We start from the raw sequence: 27,823 nt of genomic DNA, 5'->3' as shown, positions 1-27,823 counted from the left end.
AAGAAAAACACAAATTCCTGTTCATGCTTTGTGCCAGAAGTGTGGATTCATTGTACTTCTAGTAAAATGCAAAGCTCTTTTAATGCTTCTCAGCTCAGTTCTCACATCAGCAAGTTTATTCCCGTAGAAACAACTCTGACCACAGCCTTGTGTCAGAGAGGCAAAAAAGTTCAGTCTAAAACCTGGGCATAAAACATCATATCTGGGTATTCCATGTTTATTAATCCTTTCTAATGAAGGATGATTCTCTGGTTCCAACCATTCCTTCAGGTCAGACTCTTTGCTAAGCATGCAAGAAAAGAGCTCCCCCAAATCCTTTTTATTACATTAACTAGATAAGAAGAGCGCTGCTGGATCAGACCAGCAGCTCACCTAGTCTAAGACTGTGAGTTGCACAGGTCGACAAAATAACAGAAGACTGATGACCAGCACCATGTTACTGATCTTGAATACAAATACTGAGAAAGTTCACCAAAGTTTGAAGGGGATGCTTCTAGGTAAGTGTAGAAGTTTGGTGACTGAGCACTGAAAACAAATTCTACCCCAAAGAAAGGCAGTTGCAGCAGCTAGGGCTTAGCTAGCTAAGAAGAGCGACAAGTCTGGTTAAAGAGCAAGATTCTGGTCTAGATTTTCCGGCACAAGCTTTCCAGAGTCAAGGCTCCTTTCGTCAGATGTATCTGACAAAGGGCGCTTTGACTCTGGAAAGCTCGTGCCCCGGAAATCTAGTTGGTCTCCAACGTACTACCTGGACCAGAATCTCGCTCTTCTACTCCAGCCCAACAGGCGACCCACCTGAAACCAAGCCTGGTTAGGGCCAGAGGCGGCAAAGCGCCCTTCCTTCCCTTCCAGCACCTGCCGTTGGAGACCAGGTGTAGCCGCCTTTTCTGCCCCGAGGAAAAGGTGCGAGGAGTTGCAGCTCCCCCTCCGCCGTTCCGCTCGTCGCCCCGAGGAACCCGGCCGACCTCCCTCCTCCTTCGCTTGCGGGAGGGGGGGACTCGCCCTGGCTAATCATTAATAGCCCCGCAGGGTGGCGAGGCGCGAGATAAAGGTCCCCGGGCGGCGGGCAGGAGCCAGCCACTCGTCCCTCGCCGCCTCAGCCTCCCCGCGGCCCCCGGCATGGCCCCCACCCCGGCGCTGCTCCTGGTCCTGGTCCTGCCGCTGCTGTGCCGCCCGCTGCTCGGGGCGCCGGGCGAGGGAGCGGGCGCCTGGGCGCGCTTCGCCGACCTGCCCTACCCGCAAGACCAGCTCTTCCTCTACGACGCCTTCCCCGAGGGCTTCCTGTGGGGGGCCGGCAGCGCGGCGTACCAGGTGGAGGGCGCCTGGCGGCAGGATGGCAAGGGGCCCTCGGTGTGGGACGTCTGGGCGCGCGGCGGCGGAGGGTCCGGCGGGCCGGGCGCCGACAGCTACAACCGCCTCCAGCGCGACCTGGACGGGCTGCAGCTGCTGGGCGTCTCCCACTACCGCTTCTCGCTGGCCTGGGCGCGCCTGCTGCCCAACGGCACGGCGCCCGCCAACGCGGCGGCTGTGCGCTATTACGCGCGCCTCCTGGCCGGCCTGCGCGCCCGCGGCGTGGAGCCGGTGGTCACCCTCTACCACTGGGACCTGCCCCAGCGCCTGCAGGACGCCCTCGGCGGCTGGCAGAGCCCGGCGCTGGTGGAGCGCTTCCGGGACTACGCCGAGCTCTGCTTCAGGCACTTCGGCGCCCACGTGCGCTACTGGCTCACCATCGACAACCCGTACGTCGTGGCTTGGCACGGCTACGCCACCGGCCGGCTGCCCCCCGGCGTCCGGGGCGGGCGAGAGGCGGGCTACAGGGCGGCCCACAACCTCCTCAAGGTAAGGAGGGCGCGGTGCGGGACGGGGGGCAGGTGGGGGGGGTGGACCCCGGCGAGCCGCCCCGGTGGTGTTCTTGGCGCCTGGACCGGGGCTTTGTTAGCGCCAGTCATGGTTGCATCTCGGGCGCATAACTTTGCTACGGGAAAGCGTGCACGTGAAGAGTGGTCAGGAATCAAAGCGTGACGTTGTAAAGAGCGTTGCCAACCCCCGTTGCCTTACCAAAAAGAATTTACTGCCATGCCAACCGTCGCGCTAAGTATGTGCCCAGGGCCGTTTCCCTCTCCCACCGCCTTGTCTGGGGAATGGCTTGCTGTAACTTCAGAAAGTTTCCCTCCTTCTCATGCTGGTCTGTCCCTGCACTCTGTCACCTTTAGAGTCCCTCCAATGCATCTGTCAGTGAGAAAGGAGGCATGAACACGAACTACAGCTATTGCCTCAGTAGGCTGAGGTGAATCTGCATAGGCAAAACGTGGCATTATTTGTAAGCATCTCAGTTACTGTAAAAAACGACATCCCTGTACTAAATCTTTTAAATACCTTTAAAACTGTTGATCTGGTAGGTCTGATGGCATGCGTAGGACGGTGTCTTTGCTTGTCCTTTCCCGACTTGTTTGTTCTTTGCCTTGCGGGCACCTCTGGCAAGATGCACCTTGCTTACCTCTGGATTTTGCTTGTGGCAAATTATAATTGGGATGATCCCGGTGTAGATTTCTTGGATGATGTGGCTTAATTGTTTAGGGATGCACAGCTGGCACGTAAATTTGAGCTAGATTGATTTTGGGTACCTGAATGGAAGGATTTACATCACGTTCCTAAGCAGAGTTACATCCTTTTATGCTCATTGATTTCAGAGGATTTAGAAGCATTGATTTCAGGGGATTTATCTTCCTTTCCAATAAAAATACTCAACCAGTGAAGGTGAAAGGTGAGGATAAAATACCTTGTCTCACCGAATGCTACAAAATCAGAATTTTATGAGTGTCTGTATCATTAGAAGGTGAACATTCAGGATGATAGATCCAGGGGAGTTAGCTGTGTTAGTTTGTAGTTACAAAAAAGTAAAAAGTCCAGTAGCACCTTTAAGACTAACCAACTTTATGGAGGCATAAGCTTTCGAAAACCACAGCTCTCTCTTCATCAGAGACTTCTAGCGGCCACATCTCTCACTCTCACACACATTGTAATTTATTTTTTACTGAATGTTTTCCCAGTCTTATTCTTATTTCCATTTCCTTCTGTATCTGGATAAAACATAACAGCAGTTAGCCCTTAGGAATGTATTAACAGCTCAGCCCACAGGGGATGACTATGGGGGAGCCATAAAAGGGGCTTCCTGCCTTCCCCATGCAAGCATTTGCTATGTGCCCCCCAGGGCAGTGGTACTGGCTGGTCACTTCAGGGCCAAGCAGGATTTCTTTAGTCCCCTATGATGGCATTTTTTTTTGCCTGCCTTATATTGTCATAGGAGGAATGGGACAACTAGGCTTTGGTCTTTGGACTGGCTAGGCCATAACTATGGATGGCAAAAATATGGCAGGTTGCTCATGATAGATGCAGTAAATTGGTGAGCGTGCTGAGGCATCATATGATGAAGGGCTGTTCCTGCAGCAGCCCCTCATTTGTGGCGCAGTAGGGTGGGTTGTGAGTGTCCTTGGGGTGGAACATCATTGACCAAACTCTTTGTGTGGCATGTGTGGTACTTCCTGATCACAGACTGGCTGGGTTTGGAGCCAGGATGGAGTTGCTCAAATTACAGCAGCTGCCTAGCACATCCCACTCTTGGATATGCTAATAATAATTTGTAAAAGAATATTCTTTATTGGCCTTTTGGCTAAGAACAAGTATAATAATTTTTAAAAGTATGTATTAACAAAAACTGCAGTTTTTTGAGTGCTTACACAGTAGACACCAAGGAAGTCACATGGTACCTTAAACTATAATATGGGACCGAGGGTCTCATTACAAGAGATATGAAATGCAAGTCGTGTTGGAGATTTCCCTAACCTGACTCATGTATCAAGTCTGACTCACCTTCAAAATAGTTGGTGGGACTAGGGTTGCCACCTTCAGGTTAAGAAATTCTTGGAGATTTGGGGGTGGAGCCTGTGATGGGTGGGGCCTCAGTGACATATAATGCCATAGAATCCACTCTCCAAGGCAAGCCATTTTCTCCAGAGAAAGTGGTAGCTGTAGTCTGGAGATTGGTTGTAATTCTAGGACATCTCCAGCCCCCACTTAAAGTTTGGCATCCTGAGAGCCCCCAAATCAGCCAGAACATGGTGCGATAACAGGGAGAGCTTCAGCCTTCTCTCTCTTCCATCCAGTTTCACTTTTAACTGTAAAAAGTGGTGGTGGTGGTGGTAGTAGTAGGGGCGTCCTGCTGCCAGTTCTCCATGTCTCTAGAAAGTGGCCGTCCCCTGAAGCTGATTTGCCCCCTCCCAGCTGTTTTGAAAGTGAGTCCAGGTCAGATACGAGATGTGAGTTGAGTTGGGGAAATGTAATGAGACTAGGTTTCACAGGTCCCTATACCCTCCTGATAGGACATGGAGGACCTGGGACTTACTGGGTGAAGTTTCATGTGCATGTGCTCTCAGAGAGGCATGGTGATGTCACTTCTGGGAAGTGACAACATCATGCCAGCCATAGGTGTTGAGTCAGGCAACCTGTGTGGAGCCTGAACTGTCTCTATGTTTCTGAGAGAAAGTATTTATTATGCCAAGCTCAATGAAACTGTGTGTTCCTGAGAGAGTCTGTGGTTCTCAGAGAAAGGATTCTGACTAAATCTGGCAAGCCGTGTGGAAGCCTGAGAGCCTAAATCTAAGTCAGGCAGACTGTGTGTGCACCTGGGGCAGTCTGTATATATTTGAGTGAGAGATTAATCTATCTACCTCAGGCAAGCTGTGTGGAAAGGCCTGAGTGAATCTATTCGTTCTCCAGTGCTGTCCCATCCAAAGGAAACATACCTTGAAAATGAAATGAAATCCTGCCCTCAAGTCATAGTTGTCTTATGACAACCCCTGGTGGGGTTTTCATGGCAAGAGACTAATAGAGGTGGCTTGCTGTTGTCTGCCTCTGCAACTCTGGTCTTCATTGGAGGTCTCCCATTTAATTACTAACCAAGGCCAACCTTGCTTAGCTTCTGAGATCTGACAAGGTCAGCCTCTTCTGGGTTATCCAAATCAGGACATACCTTGAAAAGGTCAATGTAATTTTAATCCCCCCCCCTAATTTTTGGAAAAGAGAACCATGAAACAATACGTTAATTTCAATAATAATACAATTTGTTTAATTTAAATTAGCTCTTTTTATTTTGAACTAGCTCTTCGAAGCTCATGCAGATATTAATGAATTACAGTGTAATTATCTTAACTAGCTATCATGTGTGGCCATTTTTGACAGTATTTTTGCATTTGTATAATTGCACTGTTTCAACAAATTAAAAAATACCGATGTGTAGGTAACTAGCTAAAGTGATTTCCCTCAATATTAAAAAAAAAAAATCTGTTTTTACATATACCTTTTATGCAGACATGATTGTGCTCCGTACATATTTTGTGTAGCCATGTGTACGTTTATTTGGATTTTGAACTCACCTTTTTTCCAGATAAGTTATTTATTATCAGAACAAGTATCAGACAAGATCAAGTTACATGAAAACAAGTTAATGGTGTTGTATTCATTACCAAAGTCTGAATTTCAACAGACTTATTTTTTTGGTACCTTGCTTATATACTTCATGATAAAATTTGTTTTTGAGTTGTTGGCTTAGTTAGGTTGAAAGAAAGCAACCAAAATGATTAAGGGGTTAGAGCATCTTAGACTGAAGAGGATGGGACTTTTCAGTTTAGAAAAAAGGTGACTAAGGATGACATTATAGGGGCTTATATTATAGGGGCTAAGATCTATGTGATGAAGAAAATGGATAGAGTTTTATTTTCTTCAATAATGTTAAATCTTAGGTCACCCCATAACAAAATGGAAATACTCAATAAGTAATTAAATTGCAGAATTTGCTGCCAGTACCTGTAGCATTGATGGCTTTAAAAGGAGATTAGACAGATTCATAGTGGCACGTCTTACATTCTTAGTGGTTAAAACTGTAAGTTGTTTGGAATGATTCTGTGTTGGTTTGGGGGTAAGAACGGAAAATGCATACCATCTACCATAACATTTTTAAACAGAGGAGAATATATTCTATGCCACTTGGCCAGGAAGCTTGCTCAAAGTAGATTACAAAATAAAACATAATACCTCAAAAGTCTCTAAACATTCCAAAATATAGCAGAGCGTAAAACATGAAGTAGCTTCAAATGAGTCTTAAGTAGACTATAAAACAATGTTAAAAATTCTTACGAAAGAGCCTGGATAAACAAAAACGTTTTGCCTGGACCCTAAAGTAAAGTATTGTAGGCACTAGGTGAGGTTCAAGGGGAAGGGCATTCCACAGGTGAGATGGTACTAGGTGAGCTTCAAGGGGGAAGGACATTCCACAGGTGAGATGGTACTAGGTGAGCTTCAAGGGGACGGACTTTCCACAGGTGAGGTCACATCAATGAAAAAAGCCTTATCTCTGGTCATCACCAACCTGACCTCTGCAGGCAGAGCATGGTGAGCGGGGCTTATGAGGAATATCTTGGGTAATGGGCTGGACAACAATGGAGGAGGCAGTCCTTCATGCACGCTGATCCTAAGCCATTTAGGGCATTAAAGGTAAGAACTTTGAATTGTTCCCAGTAACAATTGTGCACATTTCTCAGTACCAGGATCATTCTTGTATTCCTGTATCCCACTCCTGACAATAGCCTGGCTGCTGCATTGTAGACCAACTGAAGGTTCCAGGGCTTCCAAGGGCAGCCCCTACATACATAGCCCCTACAGTAATCTAACTGGGATGTAATCTGGTTGGATCACTGAGGCCAGATCATACTTTTTGAGGAAGGAATGTAGTTGTATTATTTGTAACACTGTCTTTTTTCCTCTCTATTGTCAGTTTCATTTGTTATGTCTTTAAGACTGTGTTTCGTTGCTATAAAAATGTTGTCTACTCTTGTAATTTGTACACTATATTCTTACAAATAATGCATTGCATTTCTAATTAGGTTAATTACCCGTATTCTGTTTCTTGTAGCTTTTCAAGAATGGACAATGATAAAGTGAATACAGATTAAACAGTGTAGTGTGTCCTGTATTGTGTAATGAATGGTCACAAGTTTTGTGCATTAAGAAATTACAGAAACATTTTCTGGCTAAGACTTAGTTATTGGAAACTTTAATAGTCAGAGAAATTTAATTTTAAAATATAATGTCTGTAAAATATATTTTAAATATATTTTTTTCTATTAAAACCTTTGTTATATGAAATTGGTGAGAGGGAAGGCAGCATGGGATAGTAAAAAGTAAACAGGAGAGAAAAAAAAGAAAACAGTGCTGGCTCTGTATCAGGCATCTGACGAAGAGAACTTGATTCTCGAAAGCTTATGCTAAAATAAAATTGGTTAGTCTTAAAGGTGCTACTGGACTCTTTTTGATAGTGCTGGCTACAAAAACACTATTGGCAAATCTAGACATGGGTTTCTATAAAAGATTTCCAAATACCTAAAAATAAGTCCATGCGCAGTTGCCTTCTAATGTTGATAAATTTATAAGGTCTTCAATCCAGTGATCTACAGGAGGTGGGCTTTATGTCTTTCCAATGTTGAAGTATAAGTCTCTTAGCAAATGTAAGGGCATGGAGGATCCATTTTTGTTAACCATTTGTTAGATTCCAAGAGACAGGCAAGTAGTTTAACAATGTAGTAACATTTTCAAAAAGAAATGAGTTTTCTAACACAAAATTAATATGACTAATAACTTCCTCCCAAAAGGGCTGAATGACTAAACATGACGAAAGCATATGCTTAAGAGATGCATTTTGTGAATTATACTGCCAACAGTTAGACACTGTGCTTAAACCTTTAGCAAAAAGATGCTGTGGTGTCCAGTATACCCTAAATGCAATTTTTTGCTGATTAAGTCTTAACTTAAGATCCATAGTAGCAACAGGGATATGTCTTAAGGCCTTATCCCAGTGCTTTAGCAAAATTGGACATTCCAGATCTTTATTTCATTCATCTGTAAGGTTCTGAGTATCATATTTATTGGTGGTGGAGAGTGTCCTCAAATCATAGCTGACTTATGGTGATGCCTGGCAGGGTTTTCATGGCAAGAGACTAACAGAGGCGGTTTGCCATTGCCTGCCTCTGCAACCCTGCCAGGCATCTTTGTTGGATGTCTCCCATCCATTTACTAACCAAGGCCAACACTGCTTAGCTTCTGAGGTCTGACAAGATCAGGATCACCTGGGCTATTCAGGTCAGGGCAACATATTTATTAACCACCCTCAAATATTTATATACAAATCTTGTAGATGTCAGTTTTTGTATTGATTCAATAAGAATATCCAAAAGAGGGGGAGATTCTGAAGCACTCAAAGCTGCTGGACCTTATTTGGACACCAACAAATGTTGCAGTTGTAAATATTGCCAGTTACTGAAACATTGATGAAATGTATTTGGAGAATCCACATTTGGACCATATACATTAATCATAACCACAATAGCATCAAAGCTTTTCACTACCAATATAATAAAGCAACCCTTTGGGTGTTTTGTTACTTTGTGGACCTGAAAAGTGACATGTTTATGTATTCATACAGCCATATCTTTAGATTGAGTAGATGTATCTGTAACATATACCTCTCCAACCTAGTCTCTACACAGCTTGTTTTTACCATTTGGCATTATATGAGATTCTTGTAAAAAAAAAAAAAAAAGCTACATCAGCATTAAGATTTTCAATTTGGAGATAACCTTTTTGCATTTGGTAGCCTCAGTCAACTCCCAAAGTTGTTGAATCAATGTATCAATTGCCTTATCAGTAGTAGAAAGTTGTTTTAGTTGCTCAGATTGTTTTTCCAGTGTGTGTTATGTGCCGTCAAGTCACCTCTGACCTATGGCAACCCTATGAATGAAAGACCTCTAAAACGTCCTATCATTTTCCAGCTGAGCCCCCATTTTTTTCAGCAGAAAAATTACTTCTCCCTGAGCTTCAGCACTAGCTCCAGGGGAGGAAGGAGGGGCCATCTTTGTATCTTCCCCTAAACAGGATTAGTACTTGGATGAGGTACCACCAAGGAAGACGCTGCAAAGAGAATGTTTCATTTCTGTATTGGACTTATGCTTGTTTTCAGATTCCTGTGTAATCAACCATGAGTCTCAGTGAGAAAGGCTGACTATAAATAAACAAATAAGGAAGGCAATGGCAAATCACCTTTGCTTCTCACCTGCCTTGAAAGCTTCTTGCTGGGGTCATCATTGTAAGTCAGTTGTGACTGGATGGCACATATATGGACTTGCTACAGAAAATTAAAGAATGCCTAGCATGGCAGGATTTTCTAGTGAACCCAATAGCGCTATTGTATGATATATTTAATATTTTAGAAGACGGAGTAAGTTTAGTAAAGGAAGGCCTTCTGATGAAGGATAACTTTAAAAATGTCTGCCAGTCTTTCTTACCACAGCTTCATGAAAGTGATACTTCAAAATTCTGTTAAGGGCACCAGGGAATTACTAAGTGTAGGGCAAGAGCACAGCAGTCCATTTTGTGTCCTGAGTAGAGATGGGCACGAACTGCATTACGAACTTCAAAAACCCACGAAATTGGCGATCGTGCGATCGCGATCCGGCGGTTCGTGATTGTCCACGGCCAACGAACCAGCGTTCGGGAGAGGCCTGGTTCGGTGCATTTGGCTGTGGTTCAGGAAGGCAGACAGTCAGGCGCCAGCAATCAATTCCCCTGGCAACGGAGCCAGGGAAATGCCTGAACTCTGTCTGCGCTCCTTCTGTCACCCTGGAAACCTGAATGGAAGCCCAGCTTACCTTGATCGGCAGGTCTTCCTTCCAACCACGGAGCTGCAAAGCGGTTACAAGTCGGGAGAAGACACCCAGGGGAGGGAAGGGGAATGGGGTATTCTGTAGCCATGGGCACTCCAATTTCATCCCTGCAAACCCTGATAGGCAGCTCTGACGGCCAAACACAGACCTCCTGCGTTGCTCAATGGGACCTGTGCTTATAAATAGCCGTGGGTTCCCAGGCTGGGTTTCACTTTCAGCGAGCAGTGGAGTGGGACAGAGCTCTTGCTTGCCACTTGCTAGTCTTTGGGGAGAGAGACTGAGAGTATAATTGAGCTTGGATTTTTGTGGGAGTTTCCTGGGGTGAGAGAGAACCCTTTCGATAATCAGGCAGATGTTCAATCAAAAAGGGTTTTTTATTTAAAATACTACAGATCAATTGCACACAAAACACACAGCATGCACACAGAGCTGACTAGAAAAAAACAGGGAGGAAAGTTGGAGAGAGTTGCAGAGTTGGGTTTATAGTTACCAGATCCAGAAGACTGAGAATGTCTGAGGAAGAGCAGCTTCAGTGACCAGTACTTCATGGCAAGAGGGAGAAGGGCTCAGACATGCCATCTGAGGGTGTGTGGAAGGTCCAGAACACACACACACTGAACACATGGCAGGACAGACAGATATACTGTGAAACATGCACTGAGGCAGGACTAAGAGTCTCTGACCTAAAACAATGCCTTAATGGTTGTTCCCAGTGTAGGACACAGGATTGGGAAACTGTCTCTGGGGTGAGACAATAAGTCTGGTAAACTGTTTCCAAGATGGGTCGATGAACCAGGAAGGTTTGATTAGGTCTTCCTGGGAGGAACTATAGGTGTAAAAAGATTATTTGATGACCCACGATGGCTGTATGGGTGAGGCTACAATAGGAGAGTGGGTAAAGGGCAGAATTGGCAGGGAGTGTGAATGGATTCATTCAAGTACTTCTGGAGACCTCCATTGTTCTATGGTTATGCACGAACTCCGGGGTGTGGGAATAAGTTAGCCTTACTTCACTTCTCACATTCCAGTACTTTTCCATCTCCTGTCTAGCCAGGCAGCTTGTCTGTGTGTTAAACACAAGGAGAGGGACTTATGATATTGCTGTATTCTTAAGCCTCCTTAATATTGTGAGAGCAAGTGTGACCACTTACATTTAAGCCATGGCTACTGCTTAGACTTTGAAGGAAGCACATGGAGCTTAGTCCCCCCCCTCATCTGTTGCTACCACTGCAACCTCTCCATCTTGTTATTTCCTTTATGCACCTCACACCTTGGTGGGAAAGGAGTGTGGGTCAGGGGCAGAGGGACTCAAGAAAGAAAGAAGGACAGAGAAAGGGGAAGGAAAGAATGTGAAAGGAAAGATAATAGTAAGCAACATGGCAAAGAAGAACAGACAGGAGAAGGAAACTTGGAAAGGGATAAGGAAGGAGTGTACAAGCAATCATATATATTTAAATCTATTATTTACATATATTTTAGCTTACATTTGAGGAATGTTGTTGAACTTTTCACAGCCCTATCCATAATATATATTTTAAAATCAGGTTTCAATCAAATGAAACATTCAGGGACAAATATGAAACATTTCAGTTTTTGAACGGCGCCACAAAATCTGTCAGGGCAGCATGAAAGCAAATGCCACCAGGTATTACTGTGTTTTATTTTTAAATGTCCTGAGACCTACGTATAGAATGGAATAGAAGTTAAGATAACCTTTTTTTTTAAAGCCAGGAGGACCATTGGTGGAATGTAAGTTGTAAATAAATATGAAACAAAACACAGTGAAATAAAACAGTTCTTCTTTTCCCATAGGCTCATGCCAAAGTCTGGCACCTTTACAACAATCATTTCCGAGCAACTCAACGAGGTCAAGTATCCATCGCCCTAAGTTCTCACTGGATAGAACCTCAAAAGATGACTGGAGAAGATATAATGTCATGTCAAAAGTCTCTGGACTTTGTACTGGGCTGGTTTGCTAAGCCTGTGTTTATTGATGGAGACTACCCTCAGAGCATGAAGGATAATCTGTCCTCGGTGCTGCCAGAATTTACCGAAGCAGAGAAAAAGTTTGTTAGGGGAACAGCTGATTTCTTTGCTCTTTCCTTCGGAGCAACACTGAGTTTCTATCTTGTGGATTTTGCCATGAAGTTCCAGCAGCAGGAATCACTCAACTTGAGGCCTCTCCTTTACTGGATAAGCAAGGAATATAACAAACCCCAGGTCTTCATTGTGGAGAACAGCTGGTTTATTTCAGGTCACACAAAGACAGATGACAGCAAGTATGTATATTATCTCAAAAGATTCATTATGGAAACTTTAAAAGGTAGGGATTGCTGGTAATATTGTTTCCATTTTTCTGACACAACTGTTAAGGGAAATTTTCTCCTTGTGTTCAGTACATATATTCTGCAGGAGCTAACCTTAGTGTGTATTTAAGCACACTAGGTGTTCATTGCAGAATGAGTTCCAAAGGAACTGATTTACTTACCTCTGGGACTGCCAACTGCTTTCTAACAAGCGTGGATAATGTTTTGTTGATCTAAAGCAGCTTTCTTTGGTGCTAACAAAAAACTAGCCATTTGCTAGGATATAACTTGGAGGTATGTGTGTACATGGCTTATGTGGTTTGCAATGAATCGCTTCTGGAAGAAGATAGCCTGTGATTAGCTTTAATGCTTCAGATAGCTGAGTAAATATTTGTCAGATAATATATACTCAGCCCCCCCCCCCCAGTTTATGTGTGTGTATAGGGACTTTACTTTCTGGAAGTGGCCTTGCTGGCTTCCCTGTGAGGCTGCAAGAATTCATTTTCCAGTAATAAAGAAATGGAAACCTGTTACTAAAGCCTTACTTTTCTTTCACAGCAAATTTGCAAAATAGTGTTACAATTATATATATTCCCAATATGAAAAGAGACTCATACTTTGAGAAGTAGAATGAAACTTTCCTTTTTAAAATAGCAAAGCAACTTTTAAAAAATTATTTTGTCTCATGCCAGTGGTAATTCTTTTTTCTAAAACCATTCTGTTGGAACGTAGATAAGTAAGGTTTTTATTAGCTCTAGCAGCCCAGATAGCTCATCTTAACCCAAGAGGGTTGTCCATGGTGAATACTTGGATGGGAGCCCACCAAGGAAGAATTTAGGATTACAGTGCAGAGGAAGGCAATGGCGCAAACAACCTCTGGTTGTCTCTTGCCTGGAATGTGCCATGGATGGGTTTGCCAGGAGATAGTTGCAACTCAGTGGCCTGTTCTTCTTCTTTATTAGCTTAGCTTGCATGGGTTGAAGATTGTTGTTGGTATTTATTGCTTGCCAGTTAGAGTGGACATTGTTATTCTGAATTAAAGTAGTAATAGTTGCGCTGGCAATATAAAATAATTGGCGTCACGAGGCAGTGTAATCGCATGCTTTTATTGAGTTAGGTATCCCTGTTAAAAATAGAAGGGTTTCAAGCAGTGTATTTTACGTCAGACATGTATCTTAGAAGCAAGAAATAAAAGTAAGTATGCGCCTTTTTATATATTTAATTGATTGCTGAGGAACTGCATGTCAGTATACAATTGGATTATGTATGGGGGTCGGAAGGCCGCTTGCTGTTGTGGGATGCTTCCTGCCGATTGCAGTTGTTTCCTGCCGCTGCTCTGAGTGGCAGCAGGAGAAAAATTAAAATAAAAGTGCTGCCAGCCTCTGTTCTGGTATATCAGTTCCAAGTACAACCCAGAAGTGACAATGGGTACTTCTAGGAATTGCTGGAAACTCTGTGGTAAAACCAGGCAACCCTGGTATCTCTATAAGAGTGGAACATATTTAAACTGCCCAGGATACAGGAGCAGCGGCAGGGCTGGTGAGCAATCTCAAATGGAGCCTGACTGATGAGGTTCAGAGCCAATATTCTTTCAACTATGTGCCATAAGCAGAAAGCAGTAACTAATAAAAAGTGTATATAGAACTGGTAGCTTAACAAGGATAGCCAAGCCACAGGCTAAAGATTGTCACGTATTGCTAGGAATTTAACCATATATAGTACATACTTAGAAACTGCTACCCCTTTCACAGATGGGGAAAATTGAGAGGTTTTCGCCTAAGCCGACCAATACATCTTTGCCGTAGAATCCTTGAGCTCACATCATTATCTTATTTTACATCAGACATGTATGTTAAGAGCAAGATATAAAAGTAAGTAGGCGCTTTTATAGAAATTGATTGCAAAGGTATTGCATGTCAGTATGCAATTGGATTACTAGGCCTTCTGCTATGCTGCTGTATCGTAGTGCTTAAGTGGTTGGGTTGCGAGTCAGCACTCTGCTGGACCATTTTCACACGGCCGTGCGCCCAGAAGATTGCGCAAAACTCACAGCATAAAAGCGTCTTCCTAGTGCGCTTTCATGGCACGATCCTATTTAATGCCGCTTTTTCTGATGTCATTGGGCCATTAAAGGGGATCATGCCAGGAGATTGTGCTAGGAAGATGCTTCATGCCATGAATTTGTGTGATCTCCTGGGATGCGTGGGAAAATGGCCAGCACTCTGTTGGTTAGAATCCTACTACTGCCATGAGCTTAGTAGGTGGCCTTGGGGAAGCCACTCCTCAGCCCCAGCTCCCGAGCTGTATTGTGGGGATAATGATAACATTGACTTTGTTTACCACTCTGAGTGGGGCACTAATCTGTCTAGAAGAGCAGTATATAAGCAAAGTTGTTGTTATTGTTATTGTTATTATTATCTTCAAACAATTCCTTCCCCATTTTGGACTTAATACATGACAAACAGAACTGATACATGCTCACAAGAGCTCAAGAAAGGGGCTTATGAGACAGGCTTAAGAGACAGGCACACAAAGAGGCATGCAAAACAAAAAAAGCGTAAGAGATATGTTCGGAAGAGGCACACTCAAATACTCACACACAGATGTTGAAAGAGACAGACCATGTGGGCCACAAAGATATGTATTCAAAGAGGCCCACAAGATAGAAAAAAAACACATTCCACAAGACAAGCATGTTCCCATCGTCTCACATAGGAACTCACTGCTACTTTCCCCAGGGCTTCTAAGCTCTGTTATTTCTGCTGCCACCCTCTGGTTCACTGCCAAGTAGAATCACACTGCCTAACGTGCTGCTGCCACATCTGCTTGCAGGGTTAGGGAGGGGTGAGCCAGATGGAAACAAGGCAATAAGTTTAGGCCCAGGTAGGGTTGCCAGGTCCCTCTATCCTGCTGGTGAGAGGGTTGGGAGCTGGCACTTACCTTTCGCTGCTCAGCTTTGAAACTTGTGTGTGCACTTCTTCCAGAAGTGACGTCACCATGCCAGGTACGCAATGATGGCATTTCTGTAAGTGATGTCGTCGTGCCAGCTGCAGGAGCACTCCTGCGCTCCACATGGCTCAGATTCGGCTGGTTGGGGGGGCCTAAATTGGCTCCAAATTGAGCGTGGGGTTACTCCTGCAGCCAGCACGATGGGTGGGAGCATACACATGGCGTGCACTCTTGAGGTGCTTGCTTGTGGCAGACAAGCTCCAGGAGTTTGCCCCCTCCTGCCAATTGCTGGGCAGTCAGCGGACAAGGGGGCAAATCCCTGGGAGTTTGCCCACCACCGGCAGGCACTTGGGAACCCTAGGCCCTGGGCACATTCAGATATCCCTCCAAGATCTCATCTCTCTGGTCTTTCAACCCAGATGAGGAGAACTGCTACAATGGAGCCTCTGAGTTCAGACCCTCTTTCCAGAGAATTCCATTACTAGGAACATGGTGGTTGTGGGTGGGGTGAGCTCAGGTTCCTCATGTTATTCCATTTATCAGCCCCCAAGCTAAACTAGGCCAAAATTCCAAAGCTGAAACAGTAGTTGAGAAAAGAGTGACCCTATGGAGCCATCTGTCTAGAGGCACAGCTAGTGTTGCCAACTGAAGTGGTGCCTCGTCGTGATCTCCCAGAATTACAACTGATCCCCAGATTACAGAGATCAGTTTCCCTGGAGAAAATGGCTGCTTTGGAGGGAGGATTCTATGGCATTATCCCCTTCTGAGGAGCCTACCCTTCCAGGCTCCATCTCCAAGTCTCAAGTAATTTCTCAAACTGGTGTTGACAACCCTAGGCATAGCTAGAATTTGCTCGACATCCATAATTGTATAGGAATTAGGTCTATGTGAGTGCCCTCACATAGGCATGCAAAAAGAAACGAAGGAAAAAGTAGTAATTAAAGTTGTAGTGAAAAGACTTAAGAGATATCTTTAAGAGAAAATATTTAATCATTGCCCTTCAAAAGTCTCAATGATTTTCCATAGAAAAAAGCTAGAGAATCAGAGCTGTCTGGTAAACAGCATTGCTGGAAAGATAAGCAGAAATGGCATTGTGGGAGCCAACATGGTGTAGCAGTTAGAGTGTTGTACTAGGGACACGGGTTTGAATCTCCATCCTGCCATGGTAGTTTGTGGGGTGGCCTTGGGCCAGCCACTGTCAAGCCTAAACTACCTCACAGGGTTGTTGTTGTGAATATAAAATGGAGGAAGGGAGAAGGCTGTTGTAAACGGCTTTGCATCCCCATTGGGAGAAAGCTGGGGTGTAAATAAATAACCTCCTTTTCAAGGTCCATCATACCATCACTATTTCATATCACATTTTCTCCTGGCTTCTCTACTGAAGGAGTAGCTAGTTGCAGTGACTGCTAACTCAGAGGATGGGGAGATCTGTGGCTAACGGGCCCTGATCTCATGGCTGCAGTATGAATTGTGTTCCTTCTACATTGTCAACCCAGCAACAGGCAGCTCTATAATGTGGTACTATCTGTGCTGACTATGGTTTTTCGTGGTGGATTTGCTATAATTTTTTTTTCCATGTGCAGTCTGATAATATCCGCTCTGATTTCTACACATTTGGAAGAGTGGAGTAGAAATTATTTCTTGGGTTCATGTTCTAATGCTTACTGAGTGCCTTGCTTATTTGTGTTTGTGGAAGAGGGGAGAGTTGAGGCTCAAATGCAAGTGTCACTCATTACCAGGTAACTGTGTATTATATATGCTTATAACAAAAACAGAATTCAAAAGAAAATGTTATGTACACTTTTGTTACAATTTGAAGTCAGCCTTAAGTAGTAGAATTAATTTGTTTTTTGCAGTTTTTTAGATTGTGAAAAGGAGGCAGATAAAGAAAAAATGCACGTGGGGGATGTCAACATGACTCCAATAAGTATTCAAGAGACAAATGACATGGAAAGGAGATGCTGGTACATAACCATGTCATCAGACTGTCCTTGAATACAAACCTTGCTGGAGCACTGTAGAATTCAGAGTCACATAATCTAAGAATGATGGTGATTTAAGAATGGACTTCAGGGCAGATAGAGGCAGGAAGACTAGCACTTCTGTCTTGCTCCCAAAAGGAAAGGGACTTTAGGAACTCAGTGGAAGCAAAATCATGCTCCCCTCCAAAACAGGGTGGCACACAGCCTCTTTGTTGTTGTTGAATTGCAACTTGGAGTGGTATAAATGAACTGTTCCTTCTATGACAGTGCACTACCCATGGTGATTAGACATGGGTGCAAACAGCATTACAAATGAAAAACCCCCACGAACAGCCTGTTCGTCTGTTCGTGAACAAGCCTTTTGTGAGGCCCCATTCTACACGAACAAGTGGTCGTTGCAAGCCTTGTTTGTTGCCTTCGTCAGTCAGCCGTTCAAGCCAGACAGTCTGGCGCTTTTCAATCAATTCCCCTGGCAACAGAGGCAGAGACTGAACTCTGTCTAAACTCCTTCTGGCTTTCCTTCTGACTTTAACCCTTCAAAGTACTTCCAGCAGAGAGTCCCATTTTTGCCACTGTAAAGAGAAAATTACAGCAAAGGGGGGGCTATGGATCATGCCTTTCCCAGGGTGCAATCTCTCTGAAACTTTGGGGGGGGGTCCTTTGGAGGACACTGAGGACTACGTCCCCTGCAAATTTGGTAGGTATTAGACATTGGGAAGGTCATTTTGTAACCCCTCAAAGTAGCAGCCTTCCAACAGGCAGTCCTGTTTTTGCCACTGTGAAGAGAAAATGACAACAAAGGGGGAGAGCCATGCATTATGCCTTTCCCGGGGTGCAATCTCTCTGAAACTTGAGGGGGGGTCTTTGGAGAACAGTGAGGACTATGTCCCCTGCAAATTTGGTGGGTATTGGACACTGGGAAGGTCAGTTTGTAACCCCTCAAAGTAGCTGCCTTTCAACAGGCATTCCCATTTTTGCCACTGTTAAGAGAAAATGACGGCAAAGGGGGAACCCATGAATCATGCCTTTCCCGGGGTGCAATCTCTCAGAAACTTGTGGGGTCTTCGGGTGACAGTGAGGACTACGTCCCTTGCAAATTTGGAGGGTATTGGACATTGGGAAGGTTAGTTTGTGGGGTGTTTAAAGGGCCCCGCCCCTTGCATGTGGCAGGAAAGGGCCCTTTAAACTATCAGCTGGCAGGCGGCAGTGGGGAATCCCTCCTGCCACCTGCCAGCTGATAGTTTAAAGGGATCTTTAAAGGGCCATGAATAACTAACAACAAACATGTTTGTGAACCGGGTCATGTTCGTTACTGTTCCTTGTTCGTTGTTCGTGGATGGCAACGAACAACGAACAGCTTGTTCGGGGTTTTTTTTCCCGTTTGTGCCCATTTCTAATAGTGATAACCAGCTCTTCTTAGGGCATCACAGTTTGAAAACCATTGTGAAATGCTCAGTTGTACTTTTCATGGACTACATATACAACTCTTCGGATGTTTGCAGTGCATTCTGCATGAGAATATGAGATAATTTGATTTTTTTTATTTTTTTCCCCTCAGCTATCAGATATGATAAAGTCCCTGTCATTGGATACACAGTGTGGTCACTCATGGATGGCTTTGAATGGGTCAGAGGCAACGTTCGAAGGGGTTTGTTTTATGTTGACTTTCAAAGCCGTGAGAAAGAATTGATACCAAAGTCTTCAGCACTTTTCTACCAAGAGGTGATAGGAAAAAATGGTTTCCTTCCATTACCAGAAAACCAGCCAATAGAAGGGATTTTCCCTTGTAATTTTGCGTGGGGAATTACTGAAAATAATCTTCATGTAAGTCAAATGACAGAATCCAATCTTCCTCTTCATTTCCAGTGAAATGAGATTATCAAACATTATTTTGTAACAGCTTAATTGGGTGTTTCTTCAGGCAACACATTGTCCTTTAAACTCATTCTGCCATTGTACAATGGTCAAATAACAAAATGGCAGTCTTTGGATGTGTACATTTTTCTGGGCAGAAAGTAGCTGATGAACTAAAAATACAATACTGCATAACTTGAATATGTTATCATTCATACTGATAAATTATAAAAGCAACCCATATTCTGTCTGGGGGAAGATTACATGATACACATTTACTGATCATTGTGTCTCCAATTTCTGCACTCTCACTATTGGTGGTTACCCCTTGCCTCTTTATTTCCTTTCTTCCCTTTGTTTTATCCCTCACAGTTGACATGTATATATAAGCATCTTGAGGCAGGGATCATTCCTTTGGCTTATGTTGTTCTGTAAAGTACAGTGCATGTAAATGATAAATATGAACAATTACTTTGTTGCTTACTGTGTGTAAGAGGGTCTGAATGTACAACAACCCAAGACTTGGGCTGAGAGCTGATCTGTTCACCTGTAAAAGATCCATAGCCAGGTTAATTTAGTTCTATGGGGTTGAAGACTGAGTTTCAAACTAGGTGAGATGTTAGAGGATTTGTAAGTAGGTCTCCCACAGCTTTTTAATGGTTTTATTATATTTTATTTACTTCTCTTACACCCTGCTTTTCTCCCCAATGTACTTATCCATTCCTCTGTTTAATCCTACAAGAACCCTGTGAGGTAGGTTAGGCTGAGTGTGTTTGACTGGCCTCAGCTCACCCAGCAAGCTTTTGTGGCAGAGTGTGGTTTTGAACCTGGGTCTTCTAAATCCTAGTGTAACACTCTACTGCACTACACTGGTAAATAGCATGGTAATGGTAAATAGTAGATGTGGGGCCCCACAATGGCTGTGTCATTGGGGAGGGCTTTTTAACCCTTTGTCACATGCCATTTTCTCAACCTTAGTTGCTACCCTGGAGTTGTTTCCCCCACAGGGTGAAACAGACAGGCCACAATTTCCCCAAGAGGGGAATTCCAGCTACAGGGCACTGATTAATGTCGGAAAATTAGTGTATGGAAGAAAGATTGATCTGGCAGTGCCATAACCTCTGTCTGAATCAGTTCCCCACCCCAGTTGCTACTGTTAAAAACATCCATTCAGAGATCTGTTATATAATTATACCCCCCCCCCAACTATATTGTACTTGAGAGCCAGTTTGGTGTAGTAGTTAAGGCCTCTAATCTGAAGAACTGGGTTTGAGTCTCTACTCCTCCACTTGAAGCCAGGTGGGTGACCTTGGGTCAGCCACAGCTCTTCCAGAGCTCTCTCAGCCCCACCCACCTCACAGGGTTGATAATTTTTGGGATAATAATAACATACTTTGTAAACCACTCTGAGTGGCCATTAAGTTGTCCTGAAGGGCAGTATATAAATCAAATGTTGTTGTTGTTTTTATTATTGTAATGAAGATGTACCTTTTTAAATTTTAAGTTTTCAGACTGCACCCAGGATAGACCTTTTTCTGTTAATTTGCCAAAAGACAGCTGTTTGGGACTGGAACACTGTTTTTTTTTAAAGGCAATACTTAAAACTTATGGGGTGGTGTCATCTTTATCTGTTGCCATATTTGATAGCCAAGAAAGTTCTGTAGCCATTACACTTTTGGCTTCTGATAGATTGAGATGGGAAATGGGGCTAGTCCTTCCCACGGTTGAAACCCGTAACACCAGCAAAGTTACTGATCCAGTTAGTGTAAGAGTTTTAAAATCATTTTCAAGCTTTGCACTTTTGCTTCATAAGGACTGTTAAACATTTTGTGCTGCAGGGCTTAGGTTGCATGATTTGTGGATGCATCATGGTGGAAAAACATTTCTGACAGCATTCCCACAGCATTTGTAGAAATGTGTGCTTTACTACTCTATGAGGGATACTTTTCCAGAAAAGCTATTTCCCTGTGACATGATGCTTTTTATTACTGTCCCCTATGAGCACAACACTGAACTCTCTAGAAGAAACAGCAACTGATTACTAGAAGTTCTGTTAGAATTCCACAGAGCCCAGAAGGACTGGTTCACATGACAGTCTCATGAAGGAATTTTGAAATGCATGTTTCATCCATATAATGTTAATAAAGTGAATGACAACTTGGGAAAATAACCAGTAATAATCAATGTATCTAACTGTCAACCCAGCCAAATCTGACAGTACCCCCAGTGGCCACTGCTGGGTAACCAGGACAGTTTTGCCAGCATTCTGGGCTTGGTTTCTGTCGGGTAAAGGCAGAGGTCAGTGTTGCCGACTCCAAGTTTGGAAATTCTTGGAAATTTGTGTGTGTGTGTGTGTGGGGGGGGGGGGAGCCTGGGGGTAGAAGTTTGGGGTGGGAAGGGGAGTTCTGGGGGTATAATGCCTCACAGTCCACCCTCCAAAGCAGCCATTTTCTCCATGGGAACTGATCTCTGTCATTGGAGATCTGGAGATCACTTGTAAATAATTTCAGATCTCCAGGCCTTGCAGCAGCCACTGTGCAACGTGATACCATGTGGCTTACATGACTCACCTAGGCCTGGTTGCTGGCTTTTGGTCAACAGCAGCCACCCCATGAAAGCCAGTTTGGTGTAGTGGTTAGAGTTTCAGATTAGGATTTGGGAAACCCAGATTCAAATTCCCACTCTGCCATGGAAGCTTGCTGGGTGTCCTAGAGACAATCACATGCTCTTTAACCTACCTCAAAGGGCTGTTGTGAAGATAAAAAAGAAGAGAATAATGTAAGCTGTTTGGGGTTTCCATTGTAGAGACAGGCATAGTATAAATGTAGTAAATTTCTGTACTTTGATTCCCTACCCTTCTTTGTTAAGTAAACCCTGTTTATTTTTTAAAATGCTATTTGTGAAGGGTTAAAGTTTACTTAGAGGGGTCTGAGAGTTCATATTAAAATTGTTTTTCTTTTTTACTGACTGGTCCTTGTCCCTGGCTTTGGAGAAGTGGAAACTAGTGTGCTGCCTCCACCAGTATTTTTCCCCTTCAAACCCCCTCCCCCCATTTTACCATATTGGGTACCATAATTTCTTTTTCCAGATGGGGTTGTTAAGTAGAAAGTGGGGCTACTTTAGTGTCATGTATGATATCTACCAGTTCTTGTCACAATACAGAGAGAATTTTTTAAAAGCTCTCTTATATTTCCTTTTATAATTTTTATAATTTCTTTTATTAGGACCAATGAAAGATCTAAAAAAATAGGAAGTTTTTGACTCCTCCAAACTCCTCATCAAGCTGGGTGTTCAATACGATTTCCTCCCAAAGTTTCTGGGGTGGGGGGTGGGGAGTTTTTCTTTGTCATTGCAGGATGCTTCAGAATAGTCTTAATACTAATACTAACACACATTTAAAATAGATGCAGTATATACAGTTAGGCAATGCATCTCCAAATGCTCTTACACATTCTGTACTGAATTACAGAGTTGATATTAGTTTTTTGACAAAGAAATCAGAATAATAGCTAGATCTGTGCTGTTATTCCAACTTTTTTCCTATGTATTTTATGGGGAAAAGGTACTCTTTTTTCAAGAAAATCCTTCAATGCCAATAATATCTCTAGCCATAATTGATAATCAGTTAAATCATAAACAGCTGTAAGGTCAGCGTAACAACAGATCACTTCTTGACATAATTTGAAGAAGATTATGTGACATAACCGCATTTATTTCTTCTCATCAAACAGTTATGGCTTCCCTTGTACTATGTAGCTCGAAAGAGAAAGAGCAGCTCTCATAAATATGGGATAAATATGCAACCCAAACAAGAGAATTTTTTTTGGCAGCAGATATTAATACAATATATGACCCAAATTGCCCTAAAATATGCAATAGAAGTATGGAAATATGAAATGTTGAATAATGCACTGAGATAATATCAGCAAGCAATAGCCAGGTTCCTGTGAAATCCAGTTAATTATTTCAGCTTGCCTGCTTATGAGTTTTCTCCTTTGTGACAAATTGCACCTGTTCTTTTTTTCTTCTCCAGATAGATACCACTCCATCCCAGTTTCTTGACCCCAGTGTTTATGTTTGGGATGTCCATCGAACCAAGGCTCTCATTAAAGTGGAGGGAGTTGATGCCCCCAAACGCAAGCGTCACTGTGCTGATCTTGCTGCTATCAGACTTCAGATTTCTTTGCTTAGAGAAATGCACATCTCACACTTCTATTTTTCATTGAAATGGTCTTTGATTCTCCCTTCAGGTAACCTGTCTTATGTTAACCACACACTCCTGTTTTATTATCAGTGTTTTGTCAGTGAACTGCTTAGAGTTAATATAACTCCTGTGGTTGCTTTGTGGAAGCCTATGGGTGAGAATCAAGGACTTCCTGTTTCTCTATCCAAGCATGGCGGGTGGGAGAACCCTTTGACTGTATGTTCCTTTGAGGAGTATGCAAGACTCTGTTTTAAAAAACTTGGCCAGCATGTCAAATTTTGGATCACAATTAATGAACCTTACACAAAGAATCTGACGTTCACTGCAGCACACAATCTACTGAAAGGTCATGCCAAAGCCTGGCACATTTATGATAAAGAATTCAGGAAGACTCAGAAGGGCAAAATATCAATTGCTTTACAAGCTGACTGGGCAGAGCCTGCCTGTCCCTTTTCTGAAGATGACAAAATTGCTGCCAGCCGAGTTTTGGAATTTGACTTTGGTTGGTTGGCTGAGCCCATCTTTGGAAAGGGTGACTATCCAGATGTGATGAGACAGTGGCATTATCAAAGAAACAGCAGAGACGTGTGGGATTTCTACTTACCTTATTTCTCAGAGGAGGAAAAAAAGCTAATACATGGTTCGTTTGACTTTTTTGCCTTAAGTCACTACACCACAGTACTTGTGGACTCAGAAAACGAAGACCCAGAGAAATATGACCAAAGACTCAAGGTCCAAATGCTAAATGACATCACCTGGCTGGAATCGCCCAGTGGAAGTAGAGTGGTACCTTGGGGGTTGCGCAAGCTCCTCCAGTGGGTAAAAATGAAATACGGCGATGTACCAATTTACATCATAGCCAACGGGGTTGACGACAAGCCGAATACAGCTGAGGACAAGCTGAGAATTTATTACATACAGAATTATATCAATGAAGCTTTAAAAGGTAAGGGCCCTAAAAAAGCTGATGTTCCTCAGGATCCAAGTTTTATAATGTGTTTTCTGAACTGGTATGCTTGATAGACAATGGTTACTGGTTTTCAGATGGAAAATCCAGCTTTCATAAAGACTGCAGCTAGGGTTGCCAGGCCCCCTCAATCTCCCAGTGGGGGATTGGGGGCTGGCTCTTACCTCCTTTTTGATAGGGGGTGTGGTGCACAAAGCGCGATGACGTCACTTCCAGGAAGTGATGTCATCACGCTGCCGCCGCCCCCAACGTGCCCACGCTCCGCGGATCAGGCCCGTTTTGAGGCACTGCGGAGTGCAGGAGCACTCCTGCGCTCCGCAGCGCCTCAAAACGGGCCTACTGTGGGCCAAAACGGGCCCATTTTGAGGTGCTCCACAGTGCCTCAAAACAGGCCTGATCCACGGGCGCGCACAGCTCTGCAGGGGAGCACGCATAGAGGGTGTGCGCCCCCCACTGGCTAGGTAAGTGGGTGCAGGGTGTGGGGGGCGAGGGCGGGGGATCCCCCGCCCCCACCAGGGGTCTGGCACCCCTAACTGCAGCTGTAGCTTAGAAGCTTCTGTGTCCTTCTAGGACTAGACTATGGCTCAACTGGGGCACCTGAAGCAACATTTAAAACTGGAAGAAGCATACAGGGTATTATTTTTGGGCCTAGTGAACTCTTCTCATCCAGTCTTGTGATTTTTTTTGACCACCACAAGTGTATCTTCCTTCCCCTCCTCAACAGCAGTTTCTCTTGGTGTGTTCCCACTTGATTCCTCTTTTCTCTCAGCTTTGGGTCCTAGCAAAATGTTGCTTATTATTATTGCTGTTGTCACTGGGACTTGCCATCTTCCTTACTGTTCTTCTTTCACCTCTTGCTGTTCACAAGAGCAAAGGGACATGTAGCCAAAGCAGCACTAGGGATGTCATGTTCCATGGACCCAGAGCTCTTTGCAATGTTTTCCTTTTGTTAACCACTGAAGACCTCCCGCCCCAAGGAAAAAAAATATTAAGGCTTTATTACAAGGGAGATCACCCCAAGGGAAAAAATTATTAAGGCTTTATACAAGGGAAATCACCTCAAAATGTAACTTTTGAGTCTGGCCTCTTTACAGGATCTGTTTCATTCTGATGGGAGAGAACACTGAAAAATCGTAAAGTATTTTAGAAAAACTGTTTATTTACAAATGCACACATTGACAATGGAAGAGCTCACAGGCCCCAAGGCAGGTAGTTCTAGAACATAAGGCAAAATCAGACTCCCCAAACAAGTTATATGGCTTTGATGTCCCAATGCCATGGATCTGACTTTAAGTCACCTGTAAATTCAAAAGTTGCTATTCAGATTGGCAGTTACTCAAAGTCTGGTGACAGTTGCGAATGGCCTCTGTACTTATACATTTTTTTGAGTTGTGCATAAAAATGCCGTAGACTCTCTTTCTTACATTTCATGGTTTTTAACCTCCACTGTTCAAAATTTTTCCCTCTGTATGTGTGTGTGTATAATACATCTATGTATAATATATATTTGTTAACTAAGGATTTGCTTTAAGAGCCTGAGGCAGGCCCTAGCTCACAAAATGCTGTAATAAATTGGTTCGTCCTGAAGGTGTCACATGACTCCTTTTGGTTTTTGCCTCTTTCCCTGTAGTTTGCCACTTTTTTGTCCTTGTCTCATGGCGTTATAGCACCACAGAAGGGCGCACCTTGTATGGCCTTAGTCCCACAAGAATTTGGTCAATGAATACGTTTTTTGGGCAACAGTGTCAGTTTTTAGAGGAATCTCCATTGTCAGTGTGAAGGAACACAGGCCTAAGATTTAAGCAGCAAACAGTGGTTTTCAGGACTGCTTTTTAAAACACAATGCTGATTTCTCTCACTCCCTGACCTTTGTTTGTTTGTTTGTTTGTTCTGTCTTGCAGCCTACACTTTGGATAACATCAACATCCAAGGATATTTTTTCTATTGTTTCATTGATAGAACTGATCCAAAATATGGCCTTTATCATTATGTTGGCAACCAATATGAGCCAAGACCTTCCATGAAGCTTTACAGCAAGATAATTGACAGTAGTGGCTTTCCAGGCCCAGGAACCCCAGAACTGGTTTGTCCAGAAGAAACTGCTCTTGACACAGCCTACCGTGCTTTCCAACCCAGAAGATCTTTTCTTGCATTTATATCTTTTATATGTTTTGCTTTTGTTGTTACTGTATTTATGATAATTAACTACTCCAGGAAGGTTGACAAAAGACACACATAGCACTGATCTTTTGCGTGTCCCTTGTTTCACTCTCACTTAGATTACCTGGAGAACTGGAAGTAACTCAGTATACCATGGTTTCATTAGTGTAAAGCTATTTATGTTGCCTCATGCTGTAGAGCACTAAAAATGAGTATGGATTGTGTCATGTAGCTTGCTCAACTCTTCTCTGAGTTAGCATTTTTGGTTTGTAGTATAGCTGTACCCACCCAACCCAAGTTAAGTAATCTAGTGCAATCCAGTGCAGAGTTACTGCAGTGTTAATCTATTGATTTTAATGGGCTTAGAATGGAGCAGGGCTTTTTTTCAGCTGGAACGCAGTGGAACAGAGTTCCGGAACCTCTTGAAAATGGTCACATGGCTGGTGGCCCCGCCCCCTGATCTCCAAACAGAGGGGAGTTTAGATTGCTCTCCACGCTGCTGAGTGGTGCAGAGGACAATCTAAACTCCCCTCTGTCTGGAGATCAGGGGGCAGGACCACCAGCCATGTGACCATTTTCTCCGAGGGCAACCCACTGAGTTCCACCACCTCTTTTCCCAGGAAAAAAGCCCTGGAATGGATTAATAATAATAGGATTGCACAGCTGATGGATAGAATGTTTCTGTCCATACAGCCAATTAAAATTAGCAACAGTGAACCAAACAGCATGTTATAGTTTGTACAAAACTGCTATTTGCCACACTGGGGGCTGCACATGTACTTATGGAGCTGTTTTGGTTGGGAAAACACCATGGGGGAAGATTGAAACCAGATCTGAATTGGGACCCTGTGCACTTGGAAAGCAACCCCCCCCCCCATTCGTGACATCTGCCACAGAAAGTCAGATCAAGCAAACCCAGACTGCACATGATGCAAATTGTTTGTGCCTAAATAGTTTAGACCTAAATGAGTATTTATATGAGCTTTAATGTGCTAATCATCCAGGCCTCAATGAATAGACTGCATGGGCCTTTTGGTGAACATGCGGGTGACCCCCATTGGTGACTGTAGCTGGATGACAGCCAATATTTTAAATTTGGTGTTCTTTTTAAAATGTAAAATAATCTGATTTACCTAATACAAATTTAGTTACTTGTTGATTTTTTATAGTCATTATTAACATTTGACTGCTAATATCATGGAATAAAATGAAAGGTTTTGTGGGGCCTCTCTTGCTCTAGTTGTACTGAAAACTTATTCAGTGCTGATGTCAGACGTTTTCACAGCTGGAAGTGAAAAGTCAGAGTCGCCCCTCTTCTGCTCTGCATATAATTTTTTTAAACACTATATATGTGATGATGGATATGGAAGGCAGCACAATTGCATTTCCCTCTGGAATCCGCTGTTCGTAGAACTTCGTTGTGAGATCATCCCTGAGTTAATTTTAGGAGATAAGAGAATAGTTAAGAGCCCTGTGGTGCAGAGTGGTAAACTGTAGTACTGCAGCCCAAGCTTTGTTCACGACCCGAGTTCGATCCTGGCAGAAGCCGGCTTCAGGTAGCTGGCTCAAGGTTGACTCAGCCTTCCATCTTTCCGAGGTTGGTAAAATTAGCACCCAGTTTCCTGGGGGTAAAG

The 27,823-nt window shown here is 43.5% G+C and overlaps 1 protein-coding gene across 1 annotated transcript; it reads left to right on the top strand.

Moving 5' to 3' along the window:
- Positions 1 to 1,116: 1,116 nt before the first annotated feature.
- Positions 1,117 to 26,601, top strand: KL (klotho). Its single transcript, XM_054974439.1, has 5 exons — positions 1,117 to 1,836; positions 11,580 to 12,090; positions 18,563 to 18,828; positions 22,892 to 24,008; positions 25,931 to 26,601. The coding sequence occupies exons 1-5, from the start codon at positions 1,117 to 1,119 to the stop codon at positions 26,266 to 26,268; spliced, it is 2,952 nt and encodes a 983-aa protein (XP_054830414.1). The 3' UTR covers positions 26,269 to 26,601.
- The last annotated feature ends 1,222 nt before the right edge of the window (positions 26,602 to 27,823 follow it).

This window comes from Eublepharis macularius, chromosome 3 (genome assembly GCF_028583425.1).
Source record: "Eublepharis macularius isolate TG4126 chromosome 3, MPM_Emac_v1.0, whole genome shotgun sequence".
Lineage (NCBI taxonomy): Eukaryota > Metazoa > Chordata > Lepidosauria > Squamata > Eublepharidae > Eublepharis > Eublepharis macularius.
Note: the sequence above shows the minus strand (reverse complement) of the source record. Positions and strands in the feature narration are given on the sequence as shown.

What these genes read in the sequence shown, in the direction of transcription:
- KL (XM_054974439.1), top strand. Translation starts at nt 1,117, where the DNA reads ATGGCCCCCACCCCGGCGCTGCTCCTGGTCCTGGTCCTGCCGCTGCTG. An exon ending in CATTATGGAAACTTTAAAAG is followed by an intron (nt 12,091 to 18,562) that starts GTAGGGATTGCT and finishes TTTTCCCCTCAG; the next exon opens with CTATCAGATATGATAAAGTC. An exon ending in TTACTGAAAATAATCTTCAT is followed by an intron (nt 18,829 to 22,891) that starts GTAAGTCAAATG and finishes TTTCTTCTCCAG; the next exon opens with ATAGATACCACTCCATCCCA.